The 16196-nt window shown below is 41.1% G+C and overlaps 1 protein-coding gene across 4 annotated transcripts in view; it reads right to left on the bottom strand.

Annotated features, from left to right (window-relative positions):
* prkcab (protein kinase C, alpha, b) overlaps positions 1 to 16196 on the bottom strand; it is a 407398-nt gene that overhangs the window by 137277 nt on the left and 253925 nt on the right. For all 4 annotated transcript variants that reach the window (XM_047037656.1, XM_047037657.1, XM_047037660.1 and 1 more), the window contains 2 exons: positions 5833 to 5944; positions 484 to 612 (listed from right to left, as the gene is read on the bottom strand). In XM_047037656.1, coding sequence (XP_046893612.1) covers positions 484 to 612; positions 5833 to 5944 — 241 coding nt within the window. The remainder of the gene's footprint in view (positions 1 to 483; positions 613 to 5832; positions 5945 to 16196) is intronic.

Raw genomic sequence — 16196 nt, 5'->3', positions numbered from 1 at the left:
AGAGCTAAAAAATATAGTAAAGAGCTAAACCAGGGTTTCCCGCAGCACTTTGCAACTAAGGCGGCCGCCTAAGCAACACACACCTGTCGCCTTAACTACGTCGTCAAAAATAAATAAAATAATAATGATTAAAGTACCAGTCAAAAGTTTGGACACATTTTCCCATTCCTACTGTATATGTTTTTATGAGCGATATCCATCGTGTTACTCTGTCCTGTTTTCTCCCTTTCATTCCAAACTGTGACCAACCCCCCCAAAAACCCCACCCTACCACCTTAACTAACAAATATTTTGTGGAAAACCCTGGCTAAACAATGTAGATATAAATATTAATTATTAAATTTTACAAATTAAATGCACTTCAGTATTCATACGCTGGTGACAGATACATACACACTTGAATTGCTGCCCTCGGCAAGCAATATATTTCCCCATTTGATCATGTCTACAGGTGTGTTGGGGGAAGCAGAGAGGGGGGCCTACCTGTGACATGTAGCCTGTCTCCGCTGACCTCGATCTTGAGAAAGAGGCGACCGCGACGCTCTGTGTGGTCCGTTCCACACAGGCTGGGGACGTTCATCACACACTGGTTGTGCACGTTCATGTCACAGGCTGGGGGAGGCGCACACAAACACACACTCACTTTAGAATTATAATTGACCTATTCAGAAAAACTATGTATTATTTTGGCCCTATTGACTATTGTTTTGAAAAATTGAGAGACTAGAGCGCTTTCTTGCCATTGTAGGACACAGTATGCTGTGTTACACACTCATAACAATGGTGTCTAGCTAGTTACTACCCTCTCTATACACAGCTCTATCTCACTCGCTCTGTCTCTGTCCTGTCCTCTGAGTGCTGTGGAGGGGAAAATAGCTTTTGTGTCAGTGTTTCATAAAGCTACAAAACACAAACGAGAGAGGTTCCTGCAGAGAACACAAACGAAAAGGACGTTTCCCTCTCTTCACCTCCTCTCTTCCTTCCTTCCTTCCTTCCTTCCTCAATATCCACAACTCATCCCTCCCTTAGTCTCCCTCAATCCATCCCTCATTCCTCTTCATCCTCCTGCACATCCCTCTCTACCTCCCTTCTTTCTTCACACAAGGGAGAGCTGTCTTCCACCGCGGCAGTTGGATAAAGGGGGGGGGGGGGGGGGGTGGGAAGGAGTAGAGAAAAGTTGGAGGGATGTTGGGACTCATTTGTCCCGCTTCATTCTAACTGAATCTGCTCTCATTGGGTGTGCTTTGCCTTCGGCAAGCACAAACCATTGTTATCTCACATATATATTTATTAGTGTTTCTTTTCGCGCCCCTCAGGCTCAGTCAATATTTGGACTACATAGACAACGGTGGGGTCAAAAGTTTCGTCTTGGTAGCGATTGCGTTGCTTCTATTCGGATTTACGTTCCGTTGCACAGTTTAGGTTTTAATTAAGTTTTTGTGGCAAAAGTGAAGCTAACGGTGGCTAACTTGCTAGCCACAGTCACTGACGCTACTGACGTCACTAACGTCACAAAATATCGCGTGACTACCTCTAGCAGAACATTAGTTTAGCAGCTTGTTAACTTCTGGGAGATAGCTAGGCTAACTGCTTTACTGCAAGGGAGCTGCAGAGATGCCACAAGCAAATAGGCCAGGGTGATAACTATTTACTCATTTTACTTTGTGATATGAAAAACAATATAAGCTGATATAAGGAAGTAGTTACATCTACTTTCGAAAACATTAGTCTACTATTTCACTGAAGCATTAGCATCATGACATTAGCCTCTGTTGTCCGGGCAACTACAGCGGTCTATGATGCATCTGATTTCAATCATTAAAATAAACATTCCTCACAATTACATTTTCGTTGTAGGATTTATTATGACATTAGATTACAAGTAAACGATTTGTTGGTGAAATTATCATTACCTGTGGTTTCAAACCAGTGTACTGTTAGTAGCTAAAAAAAACATCTCCACAGCTGTTTACAGTACTGTAGCCTACGTAGGAAGTCAATGATGTTCGGCACTACCCTTACTTAAATCAAAAGTCTTTCAATAGGTGAAACTATCTGACTAGTGACTACTAACCTGAACTCCATTGCCACAGCCTAAACTTCAATCTGTTCATGAAAATAATTCATTTCAGCCTAGACCGTACAACGGAAGTAACGTTAAATCGAATTCAACCAACGCAATCGCTACCAAGACAGTCAAGTAGTAGTTGTAGCCTACAATTTACCGGGGCAGCTTTTCCACACAGCAGGGCTATATCGCATTTTGCGTTGTTACTGACAATGATCGCTACCACATTGACATTTTTATGAATGAGTGATTTGCCCCTAAGTAAATGTCAAGCTTATTTACGTTTTTGGGGGCATATTTTCAGTTAGCAGATGATACTATTTGAATCGCGATTCCATCTGAGATAGCTACTGATGGTAACGTCGTTGTTAAAAGAAATTTAAAAGGGGGTTCTTTAGTAATGAATAAATGCAATATGAGTAGGCTAAATGCCTGAAAATATCACGAGAATGGAAAAATTTACAATGACGTTGAAATCATAGAGATTAGGTCACTTTTTACACCGGTCTGCCAAATATATTCGTTTTGATTCAACTATGAGGTTGCTGATCACCATTCCCTCTTGCAGGGGAAATGACAAGACTATTTCATTCTATTCTTCACTGTTAGTATTTTGAGTTGTAAATGAGCAGAAAAAAAATATGCTTTTAAATCAATGTAATCTTAATAAATAATAAGAAGGCTATGCATTTTAAAATAAAATATACAGAAATATCAGTTGTTAAATGTAGGCTAATTTAAATACGGACCCCTACAAGTAAGCAAGCACACCCAGCAATTTCCCCAGAAATTGTACCCCCTCTAGTTATGATGTAATACTGCTGCCACCCGAGAGGAGAGAGGGATGGATGGAGAGGCAGCTAAATCTTTTTTTGCGTTATGGACGTCCATAGACTGACGGCGATGGCTGCTGATCTTTGCATGGATGGACGGACGGCGATGCTGTTCAGAGTGCCGTCCATAGAGGGAGCATATATTTTGGACGGCGTCATAGCCGTCCATATGGACGGCGATGCTGTTCAGAGTGCCGTCCATAGAGGGAGCATATATTTTGGACGGCGATGGATTAGCAGGGACGTCCGTCGTTAGGGGGAGCATAGATCATGGACGGCGTCATAGCCGTCCATATGGACGTCCATAGAATGACGGCGATGGCTGCTGATCTTACGGACGGCGATGCTGTTCAAAGTGCCGTCCATAGAGGGAGCTTATATTTTGGACGGCGATGGATTGCATGTTTAGCAGGTTGTTGAGCTAACAGAACTGCCGAAGGCTACCATAGCATGTAGCTAGCTACATTAACTTTGGATGACTCAATCTTTTGTCAAGTTAATTTGTATGAATTGCATGTTAGTGTAGGCCATATATTTACGCCTTTATTATTTGTTTTACATAATCAGCAGTATAATCTCATGACAATATAGACTTGAAAAACAATATGTTATGGTTTGGGTTTGCCTAGATATAGGCTACATATATTTTAATTATTTCGAGAATTGTTAATAAAGACTCATTTAAAATTTTAAAATTTGGAGTGTTAGGCCTATAGGCTACTACGTTTTGCATTTGTCTTTGCTCAAAGTGGTTTGTGCGCAACATTGGAGCTACTGACTGGTGGCTCCAAATCCACCCATAAAACACTTTAAACTGACGGCTTAAAAGACCTAAAGGGCAATGTATTTCATAGGGTCATAACACAATGTTAAAATCTTAATTGAGTCTTTATTAACAATTCTCGAAATAATTAAAATATATGTAGCCTATATCTAGGCAAACCCTAACCATAACATATTGTTTTTCAAGTCTATATTGTCATGAGATTCTATTGTTGATTGGCCTACTTTTGTATGTTAAAAATAAAATAAAGGTGTAAATATATAGCCTTCACTTAAATGCAATTCATACAAAATAACGTGACAAAACTTATTGAGTCATCCACGGTTGCTGTAGCTACATTCATGGTAGCCTTTGACGGCTTTGGTTTGGCTCAACACATCGTATTGTGTTTTGCATTGGTCTCCGCTCCAAGCGAGTGTTTGTTGTTTTGCGTTTGTCTCCGTGCGCAAAGTTCGTGCGCAACATTGGAGCTACTGACTGGTGGCTCCAAATCCACCCATAAAACACTTTAAACTGACGGTTTAAAAGACCTAAATGGCAATGTATTTCATAGGGTCATAACACAATGTTAATTTTAAATGAGTCTTTATTAACAATTCTCAAAATAATTAAAATATATGTAGCCTATATCTAGGCAAACCCAAACCATAACATATTGTTTTTCAAGTCTATATTGTCATGAGATTATACTGCTGATTATGTAAAACAAATAATAAAGGCGTAAATATATGGCCTACACTAACATGCAATTCATACAAATTAACTTGACAAAAGATTGAGTCATCCAAAGTTAATGTAGCTAGCTACATGCTATGGTAGCCTTCGGCAGTTCTGTTAGCTCAACAGCCTGCTAAACATGCAATCCATCGCCGTCCAAAATATAAGCTCCCTCTATGGACGGCACTTTGATCAGCATCGCCGTCCGTAAGATCAGCAGCCATCGCCGTCATTCTATGGACGTCCATATGGACGGTCATGACGTCCATGATCTATGCTCCCCCTAACGACGGACGTCCCTGCTAATCCATCGCCGTCCAAAATATATGCTCCCTCTATGGACGGCACTCTGAACCGCATCGCCGTCCATATGGACGGCTATGACGCCGTCCAAAATATATGCTCCCTCTATGGACGGCACTCTGAACAGCATCGCCGTCCGTCCATCCATGCAAAGATCAGCAGCCATCGCCGTCAGTCTATGGACGTCCATATGGACGTCCAAAACGCAAAAAAAGATTTAGCTCCTACTGGATGGATGGATAGAGAGAGAATGGAGGTGGCGGAGGGAATCTCGAGTACGGTAAGGAATTACAGAGACAGGATTAAGTGACAGAGAAAGAAAGAGAAAGGGTATAGGAGATATTTTAGTGGGGAGATAAGAGTGACAGAGAAAGAGAAAGATGGAGGGGGAAAAAGAAGAGTGATCATAATAGGGAAAAAAATTAGTGGGAGGGTTGAAAGATAGGGCAGAAGGATCGAGAAAAGAAAAGCATGAAAAGGAGGAGAGAGAGGCGTGAAAGGAGGTAGGAGATTTAGAGGAGAAGTAGGTGGGGAAAAGACAGACTGGGGAATGTACAGAGAATACAGTATTCTTCCTGAATTGCAGATGTGTCCATGTGAAAAATAAGAAGAGCCTATTCCCTTTTGTCCTCATTACTGGGTACTTCAAGGAGAGAGGCTCCAGAGAACAGCGCACAAGCACACACACATATTCTAACACACATGGACACTCTTACATACATATGGACACTCATCAAGACATACAACACATGCAGTAAACACAGACACACATGCATACACACATACACTCACTAACCCACACACACACTCCCTTATTATGGACATTCACAACACTCACCAAAACACACATAGATACATAGAGACACATACTTACAAATACAGACACAGGCACACATTTACATGCATTTGGACAATCACCAGGACATACACAGACACACATGCATACACACATACACTCACTAACACACACACACACTCCCATATTATGGACACTCACAACACTCACCAAAACACACATAGATACATAGAGACACATACATACTAATACAGACACAGGCACACACTTACATACATTTGGACAATCACCAGGACATACACAGACACATACAGACACACTTGCAACTCACTGTCACATTTCATCCCTTGGTGGATGAGTCCATAGAGCAGAGAGCCACAATGGTCACAGAAGGTAGGACTACCATAGGAGTGGATCTTAAACTTGTGCTTGCTTCTAGGGTCCTGGATACACACAGGGAGAGACACATATTCAGTCAATATCTTGAAGTTTGTGAGAGAGTACCTGTGTATTTTTGTACCTGTACATATAAATTAATTCAAATTCGATAGTGAAGACGAAAATGTTCTCTAAGAAAATGTTCACAAAGTAAAATAATAATATGAACTCATTATGGTTCTGTTCCAATTGTTCACAAACATCTACCATTCAAATCTACTCTAACAAGGTGACTGTGTAAGACAGTGTTACTGACAGCTGCTTTCTCCAGTCATGTTTTAATTATTTAAATTGACGCAAGGAACAGGCAATGACAGATTTGTATACTTACTGGATATAATAAATATTACTTATTTATTACTGTCTACTTATCTATTTATCATTGTCTCTTTAACTATAAATTAAAGGGACATTAATAATAACTTGATTATCACTTAATTTACATATGTAATATGTACACTGAATTAGGCATTCATATTAAAGTCCTAAGCACGCTAGCAACAGACTTGCAAGTGCTGCTTATCCATACCCCTCAACTGCCCCTAAATTCAGATGTCTTACATCCAATAATTCAACCCCACATCGCCTGGCACACTGGAAGAGGAGAGCATGAGACTAGAACAGAGATGAGGAAAAGATGAGAGCACTTTGATTCTTCGTATTTCGTAACCGTTCTATCAAATGAGGGGATAGAGGCTACGATGTGTATGGAGCAATAAAGTATGATTTATATGCTTCAAGTCCATCCTATCACATCTTCTACCAGCTGTGGATGGTGTACCGGGCTCATGGTAGGAGAGGGTATGCGTTTCACTTTACCATGTAAAGATGGTGCCAATAATGAACAAACAACAACAGAAAAGATACGTAAATATATTGCTCTCTCATCTAGAAGAAGGCATTTTTCTTTCATCATGACACCATACTGGCTCACTGTCGCACAGTCAATCATGTCCACCTAAAACACATACTGTCACATCATTTCAACACTATCACATCATTTGAATGCCATACTGGATTCATACTGGCCTCCTGTATGCTGACAAGCTGCCATGTCAAGTTTGCCAGTTGTTGACCTTGAAAAAAGCCTCTGGCAGCTGGCTTGAGCTTGTCGGATGAAGTTGAATGAATGTAAAGCGTGCTTAGAACAAGGGAAATCATTGGATGAACGAAGAGGTTTAACGTGATGATAGATAACAAAATCAGTTTAGAACGAGCTTGGATTGAGACCCTTTTGATTGGATTGAAAAAATCCAATTGCTAATTGTTTTGCAATAAATAAACAATATTTTTTACCTACCACTGTCATGCTGTTGTTGTCATTACAAGTATAGGGGTGGGTTGTCTTGTAGCAGCACACAACCCCCAAACACAGTGTGTGTGTCATAGACACTGTTTCAGTAATTATACAGCCCACCAGCAGAGCCGTTCAGACTGTATATACCCTATTTTTCGGAAAATAAGCCACATTTTTTATGAGCCGCACCCCACCAGAATGAGAGCTGTGGTTGCAAATCGGACTAGGGGAGAACCAGGGCGAAAGTAACGCGGGACGAAAGTAACAAAGCAATTTTCTCAGAGACCTGACTACGTTCGCATTTCAAGTTATGACAGTACCTTCAATACTCAACCATTGATGGAACTGCCAAATTTCACGTGATGTCGTCATCGTTTGCTCCAGTTAGGTGCAGAAAGCACCTTTCGAGTGTGCAAAGTAAATTACTGAGGTGGATGTAGCACTTTAAACGGGATATTCACCTTATTCCGGAAGTCATGATGGGTGCGGCCAGAGTCTGTTTAAGGAGAGCCTGCCCACTCCCTATTAAGCACCATTGTACCAAATTTGCAGTTCCACCAAAGTTCCATTGGGAGTGATCGCGGTCGAGTGCAAAATGAATGGGAGTCTATGGAGCTAAACGGCTAAACTTGTCTCTTTCGCCTGATTGTCGTTGATAAATCTCAGATTTGATTGTAGTTTTTGCATGTTCAACATGGATTACAGGTCAAAGGTTGAATGAACGAGTTCTTATCTCCTTTCGATTTCTTACAGGGTAAGTCGTTGTTGCCCATAACACGCTAGCATTCTGCTAACGAATGCTGATTGGTTAGTGAAGGACTGACTATGACCAGAGATCCCGCTTGATGGCATCCGAAGCAGAACCAGAATGTCAGAGCATTAGCAACATTAGCAACAACATTAGCAAGCCAAAACTCTTTCTAGCATGTGTATTGACAGGAAGAGCCTAACCTGTCAGCTGTGTTGTCGATGCCTCGAGAGAAAAGTGGAAGTAACCAGAGCTTGCCGTCAAGCAGTAGCTCTGGTCGTACGATGTGTATGACGTCAATGACATTTTCAAAGGCTTTTTAGAACGGAAAGGCGACTTTAAAAAAATCTAACACCCAGCGGTCTGTATTTATTTTGCCTCCCCTTTCGAATTCAGAATTCAAATTACTAGACAAAAAATGATATCCTGAGAAAAGTGGATTTTGAGGGGTATAGCTCCATAGACCTCCATTCATTCTGCACTCGACCGTTAGCGCCCTCATATGGAACTTGAGTGGAACTGCAACCAGTTCAGAACCCGGAAGTTTCCAGAGAGTGGGAGTTCTCCCTTTAATAGACATTCTCTGGTGCGGCCATCCATGTATTCTCATCGCGGTTTAGATACTTTCCGCTTTATAACGGAACTAAAAGAGAATGTCTTTTACAGGCTGCGGTCAAGCCCCCACCCCTCGCCCCTTGGCTTGAAGCAACGATCCCGATGGATGTAGGGGGTATTGCATTTCGTGTTTGACTTCTAACTCTTCCGGTAGTTTTTATTCTATGGATTCCAGTCAACATTTACAAAACTATCTCCCCCAATAATTTTTGTTCAATTCTCGAACCTGGCTCATACAACTAGATTTTTCATAGAATATTTTTTCCTGATTTTTGAAAAGAATCCGAGATGGGTAAACTAGCACCCCATTTATTTGCTTACGTCAATAAAAGATTCCTCAAAATGTGCTCGCGGATACTAACAGGACACGAGCACAAAAGTTCGCATTGGCCGATAGCCGATTTACATGGAGCTGAATGAGCCATAGACTTACATTGAATGATTGTCACACAAACATGAAATGTTGTTAATATAGTTTATTCCCGTTATTTTAAAACAGATTAGATTTTTCGTTAAAACTTTCATGACATGATGGCAAATAGATTATGTTAAGCGCAAGCATAGATTTGAGATGTCTATCTGGAGCAAAGACGAAGATTAATTCTTTAACTGATAACCACAATAAGAAATTATATATATTTCAATGATATTAGTTCAGTCAAGACAATCACGTATTAGATTTGAGCATTTATTGTTACATGACATGGACATGTAGATTTAACTTTGGCGGAGTGGATGATCTAAGGAAAGCACTCCCTATAGCAATAGAGATAAAATCCCCCTGTTGGACTGACTGACGCGCGGTGCCCGATTGCCCTGCCAGAACTAGCTGTGCTTATTCTTGCCTTCAGAAGCTTTTGTTAAACACACCCATAATGTTTTGGGGATCGTGTCATCAAGCCAGACTGCTTTTGTGGGACAATGAAGGTCCTCAGTGATTATGTTTCAACCCCACTTATATCTGATGGAAACATCTTGTAGCCTATATCGTTCTGTTAATGTGCCCCTTTCAAAGGCAAATGTTCAATAAATTATATTTGGACACACTTCTCAAGCTTTTATTATTACATTATTACATATAAAACACACGCCACACAGGGCTGCCAACTCTCACGCATTGGCCGTGAAACACATGCATTTCAACAACTTCACACGCTCTCAAGTCACACCTTGTAGATCTCACGCTGAAAAGGCAACGCCAACCAAGTAGCAATGCTAACGTTTTAAACAGTAACGGACGAGGGAGGCGCAGGTTCACGGAATGAAGCAACATAGACACGGCGCTCCCGTCAAGCGCACTACGCCCTGTGCGTAGGTTTTAATTAAGTTTTTGTGGCAAAAGTGAAGCTAACGGTGGCTAACTTGCTAGCCACAGTCACTGACGCTACTCACTAACGTCACGAAATATCGCGTGACTACATCTAGCATAACATTAGTTTAGCAGCTCATTAACTTCTGGGAGGTAGCTAGGCTAACTGCTTTACTGCAAGGGAGCTGCAGAAAAGCCACAAGCAAAGAGGCCAGGGTGATAACTATTTACTCATTTTACTTTGTGATATGAAACACAATTGTGAAGTTTAATGTACAATAAGTAAGGGATAATGCCCGAAGAGGTGTCCAATATCACCTGATAATGGACGATGCGGAGGCGTGAACCGTCCGATGCACAGCGGAGTCCATTATCAGGTGATATTGGACACCTCGAAGGGCATTATCCTGCTTATACAATGGTCACTTGCCAACGTATTTTTTTTTACAAACATTAATTTATGTTTTCAGGCGTTTTGCAAATAAATCTAACGTTTTTTAACGTTAGCCAACTCTGATATTTTACAGTCCGCTCAGCTCATATAACCAACACCGGCTTTCCCTTAGCTTAGCTATTAGCCCGAAAGCTAACGTTATGCTAGCAAGATTCAGAGGCAATAACATAGTGTACGGTTGACAACCAGTAAATATAATTTTACAGTATGATCGACAATAAGATTTGCTAGCTAACCAGCCATGTCACTGTCCCAAAATCAATATCAAGATTTTCACGAACAATATCAGCCATATAGCTACTAGGACTAGGCTACAGTATGGCCGCAGCCTGTGGAGCGAGTTGAATGGCAAATGGATGTGAGATGACCGCATCAAAGTTGACATTTTCTCCAAACAGTGATTATAATTTGACAGTATGTTTAACAACAAGTCTAGCCAGCTATCGAGCCATGTCATTGTCCCCAAATAAAATCAAGATTTTTAAGAAGAAAATAATCGGCCATGTGTAGAGTTGCTGCTACTGTCGTGTTGGCCGCAGCCTGTCTGAAGTAGATTGACTAACGAGGTGAATAGCGAATGCGATGTGAGATCAGCGGTTACGTGACACTGACACACTACATTCAGAAAATAATTATTTTTCAAATAGGTTAAAATATATATTGAAGTCACATTGAAGTCACATTATTGTAAATACAAGTTAGCTTGTTAAAGTCTTTCAAAATTGTAAATGGAGGCTTTGACTCCCTCACTGTTGTTATGGTTACTTATTTCAGATTCTTTGTACAGGCTCCTGTGTAGCCAGCGGTATAATTTCGAACGGTGAAAAGAGAGTTTTGCTGCAATGACGCAGTAGGTGTCCATTATCACCCAATAATGGACACCCCTGCAGCCAATCCGAATCGAGTATTCACCCAGACCATGGTATAGACCAATTATTTGATTGTAAACATTCGGGATGCGCGTGCAACGTGGTTGCAGAAAACCGGGAAAGGATAGCATTTAAAATGGCAAAAGGCCCATATGGACAATACAAATAGTTAGATTCAAAAAGACCAAAAAGGTCGAAGAGGACAGCCTTTAAGAGAGAAAGCGATTACCCATTGTTTTCTGGCATCAGAATTTTGATTTGGGTCACAAAAGTCTTGAAATTTGAGTGAGAATGTTGCCCGTTACAGACTGCATAGTCGAGCAGCAACCATGTCTTCACGCACGTCATGTCACAAAGTTCAACATTTTACAGTTTAACAGTCAATTGTACATCTAAAAAGTCGAGCAGGGCAGCTTTCAAGAGATATGGGAAATCTGCTTTTAGCCAGCTGGTCCGATTATTTTTCTGATTTGTTTAAACTAGCAATCTGAGTGAGACTGCGTCCTGTTGTAGAAATGTTGGTCACATGCATTGAAGTAAGTGTATTAAATCTATAAGCTTCTATGTTCATTGGTAAGAGACAGGAAGGATAGATAATTAAGTTGAGTTCAAAGGAATGTGAGCTGCTGATGGCTCTGTGGGTAGCTTGCCCTGGGGGATGGGTGAAGCATCTTATCTGGCCTTCTGTCCTTTGGTCAGTGTAAGGGGCTATAGAGACAGTTGCTCTGAACTTTGGCTAGAGAAGGACTGTGTCCTGTTTCATTGTTTGTGTTAATTAAAAGTATTGTTTGAAGATGGTCACACAAAGGACAGTTGACCATTTGACTGGTCAACTCCTGTGGCTTTATTATCTACTGCCCTGGAGAGAGATGCCACATCAAAGAACTTTGGGACACTCGGTATTGTTTCAAACTGTCACTAAGTTACTAAGTTAGCCAATCACAGAGTTTGCTACATTGATTGATTGACCCTATGGAATGCCATTTGATCTACAGTTTATATAAGGCAGTGCATGTGTGATAGTTCTCTATCACTCTTACGAACGATTTGTAACTAGCGCACCCTTCGTTGAGACTGATCAGCAAAGCTTTGTTTAATCATATGTAATTGTATAATCTAAATAAATTGTATTAAAACCATATCCCTTGACTATTCAGATCTACACAGTGCCACTCGAATACTTCTATAGCAGTCCCCATTACACTGTTTTGACGTTAGCTTTAGTCAGACTCGCTCACTGGCAGTGTGCATAATGTTGTATTTCACTCCATTCTACACTAGAAAAGTCAGGGAGGACTGCCTAATGTAGATACGAGCCTGATGAAGATTAGCCTGGCTCTGCCCTCCTACGTACTTCCGCTCAATTTGGATTTTGCTTCTGTACTAAGTCTGGGAGCTTGGCTCTGAAGTCGGTTTCCAGAAACAAATGTTTTGTAGGTCCAATCAGCGAACAGAGGGAGAGGCTGAGAACGATGACGTTAATGTTGTGCATTTGTTTGAGTAGTTCATTAATAGCGGCGGAGAAAGATGCGAGCGAAACTATTCTGCGGTTGTGGCAACGCTGCCGAATATAGGTTAAAGCCGGAGCAAGAACATTCCTTGCTGAGTTTTGTTGGTGGTCATGATGTTGTGGCCCTCCTCCCCATGGGGTTCGGGAAAAGTTTGATTTTCCAACTACGGCAGCTAGCTCCGTTACAGTAGTGGTGAAGGAGTTGGCTAAGGCGAACGCTCGCGATTGGTTATGGCAAATCAGAGTGGCTCTAGGCAGATCCAATAGTTTTTAACTTCAACAGAGGACCCGCCTTCAAGGAAGTTAACGTTTGTCAATCGAGAGATCCCAGACCCTCTGTACAAATGAAATGTACGAGGGTCTGGTTAGGACCAGGCTAGATGAAGATAGCCAGCATCTCGGATTTCTTTAACCGAACCTGTTTCATTCATCATTTGCCTGAGAAAGCGACCTTCGTTAGCCAAGCTAGTTTTAACCGATGACTTGGTCAGGCTATTTAAGGGTATCCAGGGTCAAGTGACTTTTGTGCATAGACAAGTGAAACGTAAATGTATTTGTCCAAAGGCCAAGAGCCTCAAAAAGTTAATATCAAGCCCTGCAATCCAGTGGGCAGCGATGTATGATGACCTGATCCATGGGCGTAGATTTAGGGGGGGACGCTAGGTACTTGTCCCCACCAACATTTGAAAATGACAAAATTGTCCCCACCAATATTTTAGCGAATTGTGCTGCTATTTGGATCGATTCCGACGGCCAGGACACGACAATACAAGAAACGCCATAATTTGATTGGCTGAAAAACCGACACGCACGGTAAGAAGCACCATGCTATTTACTTGCTTGGACTGGCAGTGGCAGACAAGCTACCGGGTGTGTAGGCGACAACGGTACAGCTAACTTACCAGGGCTGTCTGCCGACAATACATACATAAAAGGCCGGAGTAACACATTTTAATATTCCCTTTGCCCTTCAGCATGTACATGTTTGCCCCTCTTTGTGCTTTGTAGATCAGATATGCCTCCACCCAAGAAGAAGAAAGGGGACATACAAAGCTTTTTCAAAAAGCAGAGTGTAAGTCAGGCTAAATAACTAGCCACACTCGCAGTGGTAGTGACCAGGCTTTCAAATGCAGATTCTACTGTGGAAAAAGTATTAACTGGTGATATTATATGTTACCCAGGATATTGTTACAGTTAAACCTAGCTTCTGTAGCTAATCTTTCAACCAAGGTTAGGAGTCTAGCCTAGGACGAATTCACAGTTGATGGGACTGTCACTGCATTGCTAGACAGGTGCTCGGAAAACCAGTTGAAAATGTGAATAAGTTAACACTGTTGGGTATTCAATATAATGAATCATTATTTGATTATTAATGTCCAAATAACACTGTATACAATATGGTAGGAGGGTTAAACTTGCTAGCCATAGGAAAGGCTACAAAATGAATGAACCATTTTGTATGCAGGAAAGACGGCATGAAAACACTCCAGATGTAGAGCAGGCTGAGGAAACAGCATCAGGGCTTCAGATGAGGTTGTAATTAGTAAAATTGACAATTTATTTGTAGTGATCAGCATTGATGTTTGTTTTAGGATGCTCAACCAATCATATTTATTCAAGCATGGATTATGTATTATTTATAGGAAACAGTTATACTAGCTCTTTAGGGATAGTACAGAATGGCATCTCGATTTGCGCTCCCGGGGGGGGGGGGGGGGGGGGGGGGGGGGGGGAGTAGATGGGTGGATGTCCCCACCAAGTCTGAGACCAAACCTACGCCCTTGACCTGATCGACACGTAAACGATCGAAGTGTAATAAACCGGGGAGAAATTCGTCTTTTGCAACCGACATGCCCAGTTGAGCCTGCTTGACAGTTGTGTGACGTAGGGTGATAATTGGTCTATACAAGCTGATATTAGGAAGTAGTTACATCTACTTTCGGAAAATGTAGTCTCTAGACTACTGTTTCACTGAAGCATTAGCATCATGACATTAGCCTCTGTTGCCCGGGCAACACATACTACAGCGGTCTATGATGCATCTGTTTTCAATCGTTAAAATAAACATTCCTCACAAATACATTTTCGTTGTAGGATTTATTATGACATTGGATTACAAGTAAACGATTTGTTGGTAAAATTATCTTTACTTGTGGTTTCAAACCAGTGTAACTCACTGCAACGCTGTACTATAGCCTAGTCTAGTAGCTAAAAAAAATCTCCACAGCTGTTTACAGTACAGTATGTAGGAAGTGAAACGGCGGCACATGTTCGGCAGTACCCTCACTTAAATCAAGTCTTTCAATAGGTGAAACTATCTGACGAGTGACTACTAACCTGAACTCCAGTGCCACAGCCTAAACTTTGTCAATCTGTTCATGAAAATAATTCATTTCAGCCTAGACCGTACAACAGAAGTAACGTTAAATCGAACTCAACCAACGCAATCGCTACCAAGACAGTCTAGTAGTAGTAGTAGCCTACAATTTACCGGGGCAGCTTCTCCACACAGCAGGGCTATATCGCATTTTGCCTTGTTACAGACAATGATTGTTACCACTGACATTTTTATGAATTTGTGATTTTCCCCTAAATATATGTCAAGCTTATTTACGTTTTTGGGGGCATATTTTCAGTTACCAGATGGTACTATTTGAATCCATCGATTCCATCTGAGAAAAGCTACTGCTGGTAACGTAGTTGTTAATATAAGCTTCAAAGGGGGTCCTTTATTAATGAATGAATGCAATATGAGCAGGCTAAATGCCTAAAAATATCACGAGAAGGGAAAAACCTACAATGAGGTTTAAGTCATAGAGATTAGGTCAATGTTTTCACCGGTCTGCCAAATGTATTCGTTTAGATTCAACTGAGGTTGCTGATCACCATTCCCTCTTGCAGGGGAAATGAGAAGACAACTATTTCATTCTACTCTTCACTCTTAGTATTATGAGTTGTAAATGAGCAGAAAAAAATATGCTTTTAAATCTATGTAATCTTTATAAATAATAAGTAGGCTTTGCAATTTTTTTCATTATATACAGAAATATCAGTTGTAAAATGTAATTTAAATAGGGATCCCTGCAACCAACACAAGCAAGCACACTCTACAATTTCCCCAGAAATTGTACCCTCTCTAGTTTTACATGAAGCTCCAAAAACAATTTTACTCCCAGTCCGTTCCTGCCAATACCTTATCAAACCACCCTCAACCAGCTGTTTAGGGACAGATACACAGCAGAGAACCACCACCTCTGAATAGGTGTTACATTGTGATGCTGCTGTTGTGTTATTGGTATTGAGTTAAATGTTTGGTAATAAAAAGTGAAACTGGCAAAAACTATCGTTTTATCTCCTGGAGTAGGGGGGGTGAAAGCTCGCCGGGGGTGGGGGGGGGGATTGTGGTTGGCCTCACAGAAAAAACAAATCTCACCCAAGGTTTTCGGAAAAGTTGG

This window comes from Hypomesus transpacificus, chromosome 17 (assembly GCF_021917145.1).
Source record: "Hypomesus transpacificus isolate Combined female chromosome 17, fHypTra1, whole genome shotgun sequence".
Taxonomy (NCBI): domain Eukaryota; kingdom Metazoa; phylum Chordata; class Actinopteri; order Osmeriformes; family Osmeridae; genus Hypomesus; species Hypomesus transpacificus.
This window is presented reverse-complemented; position numbering and strand designations above follow the sequence as displayed.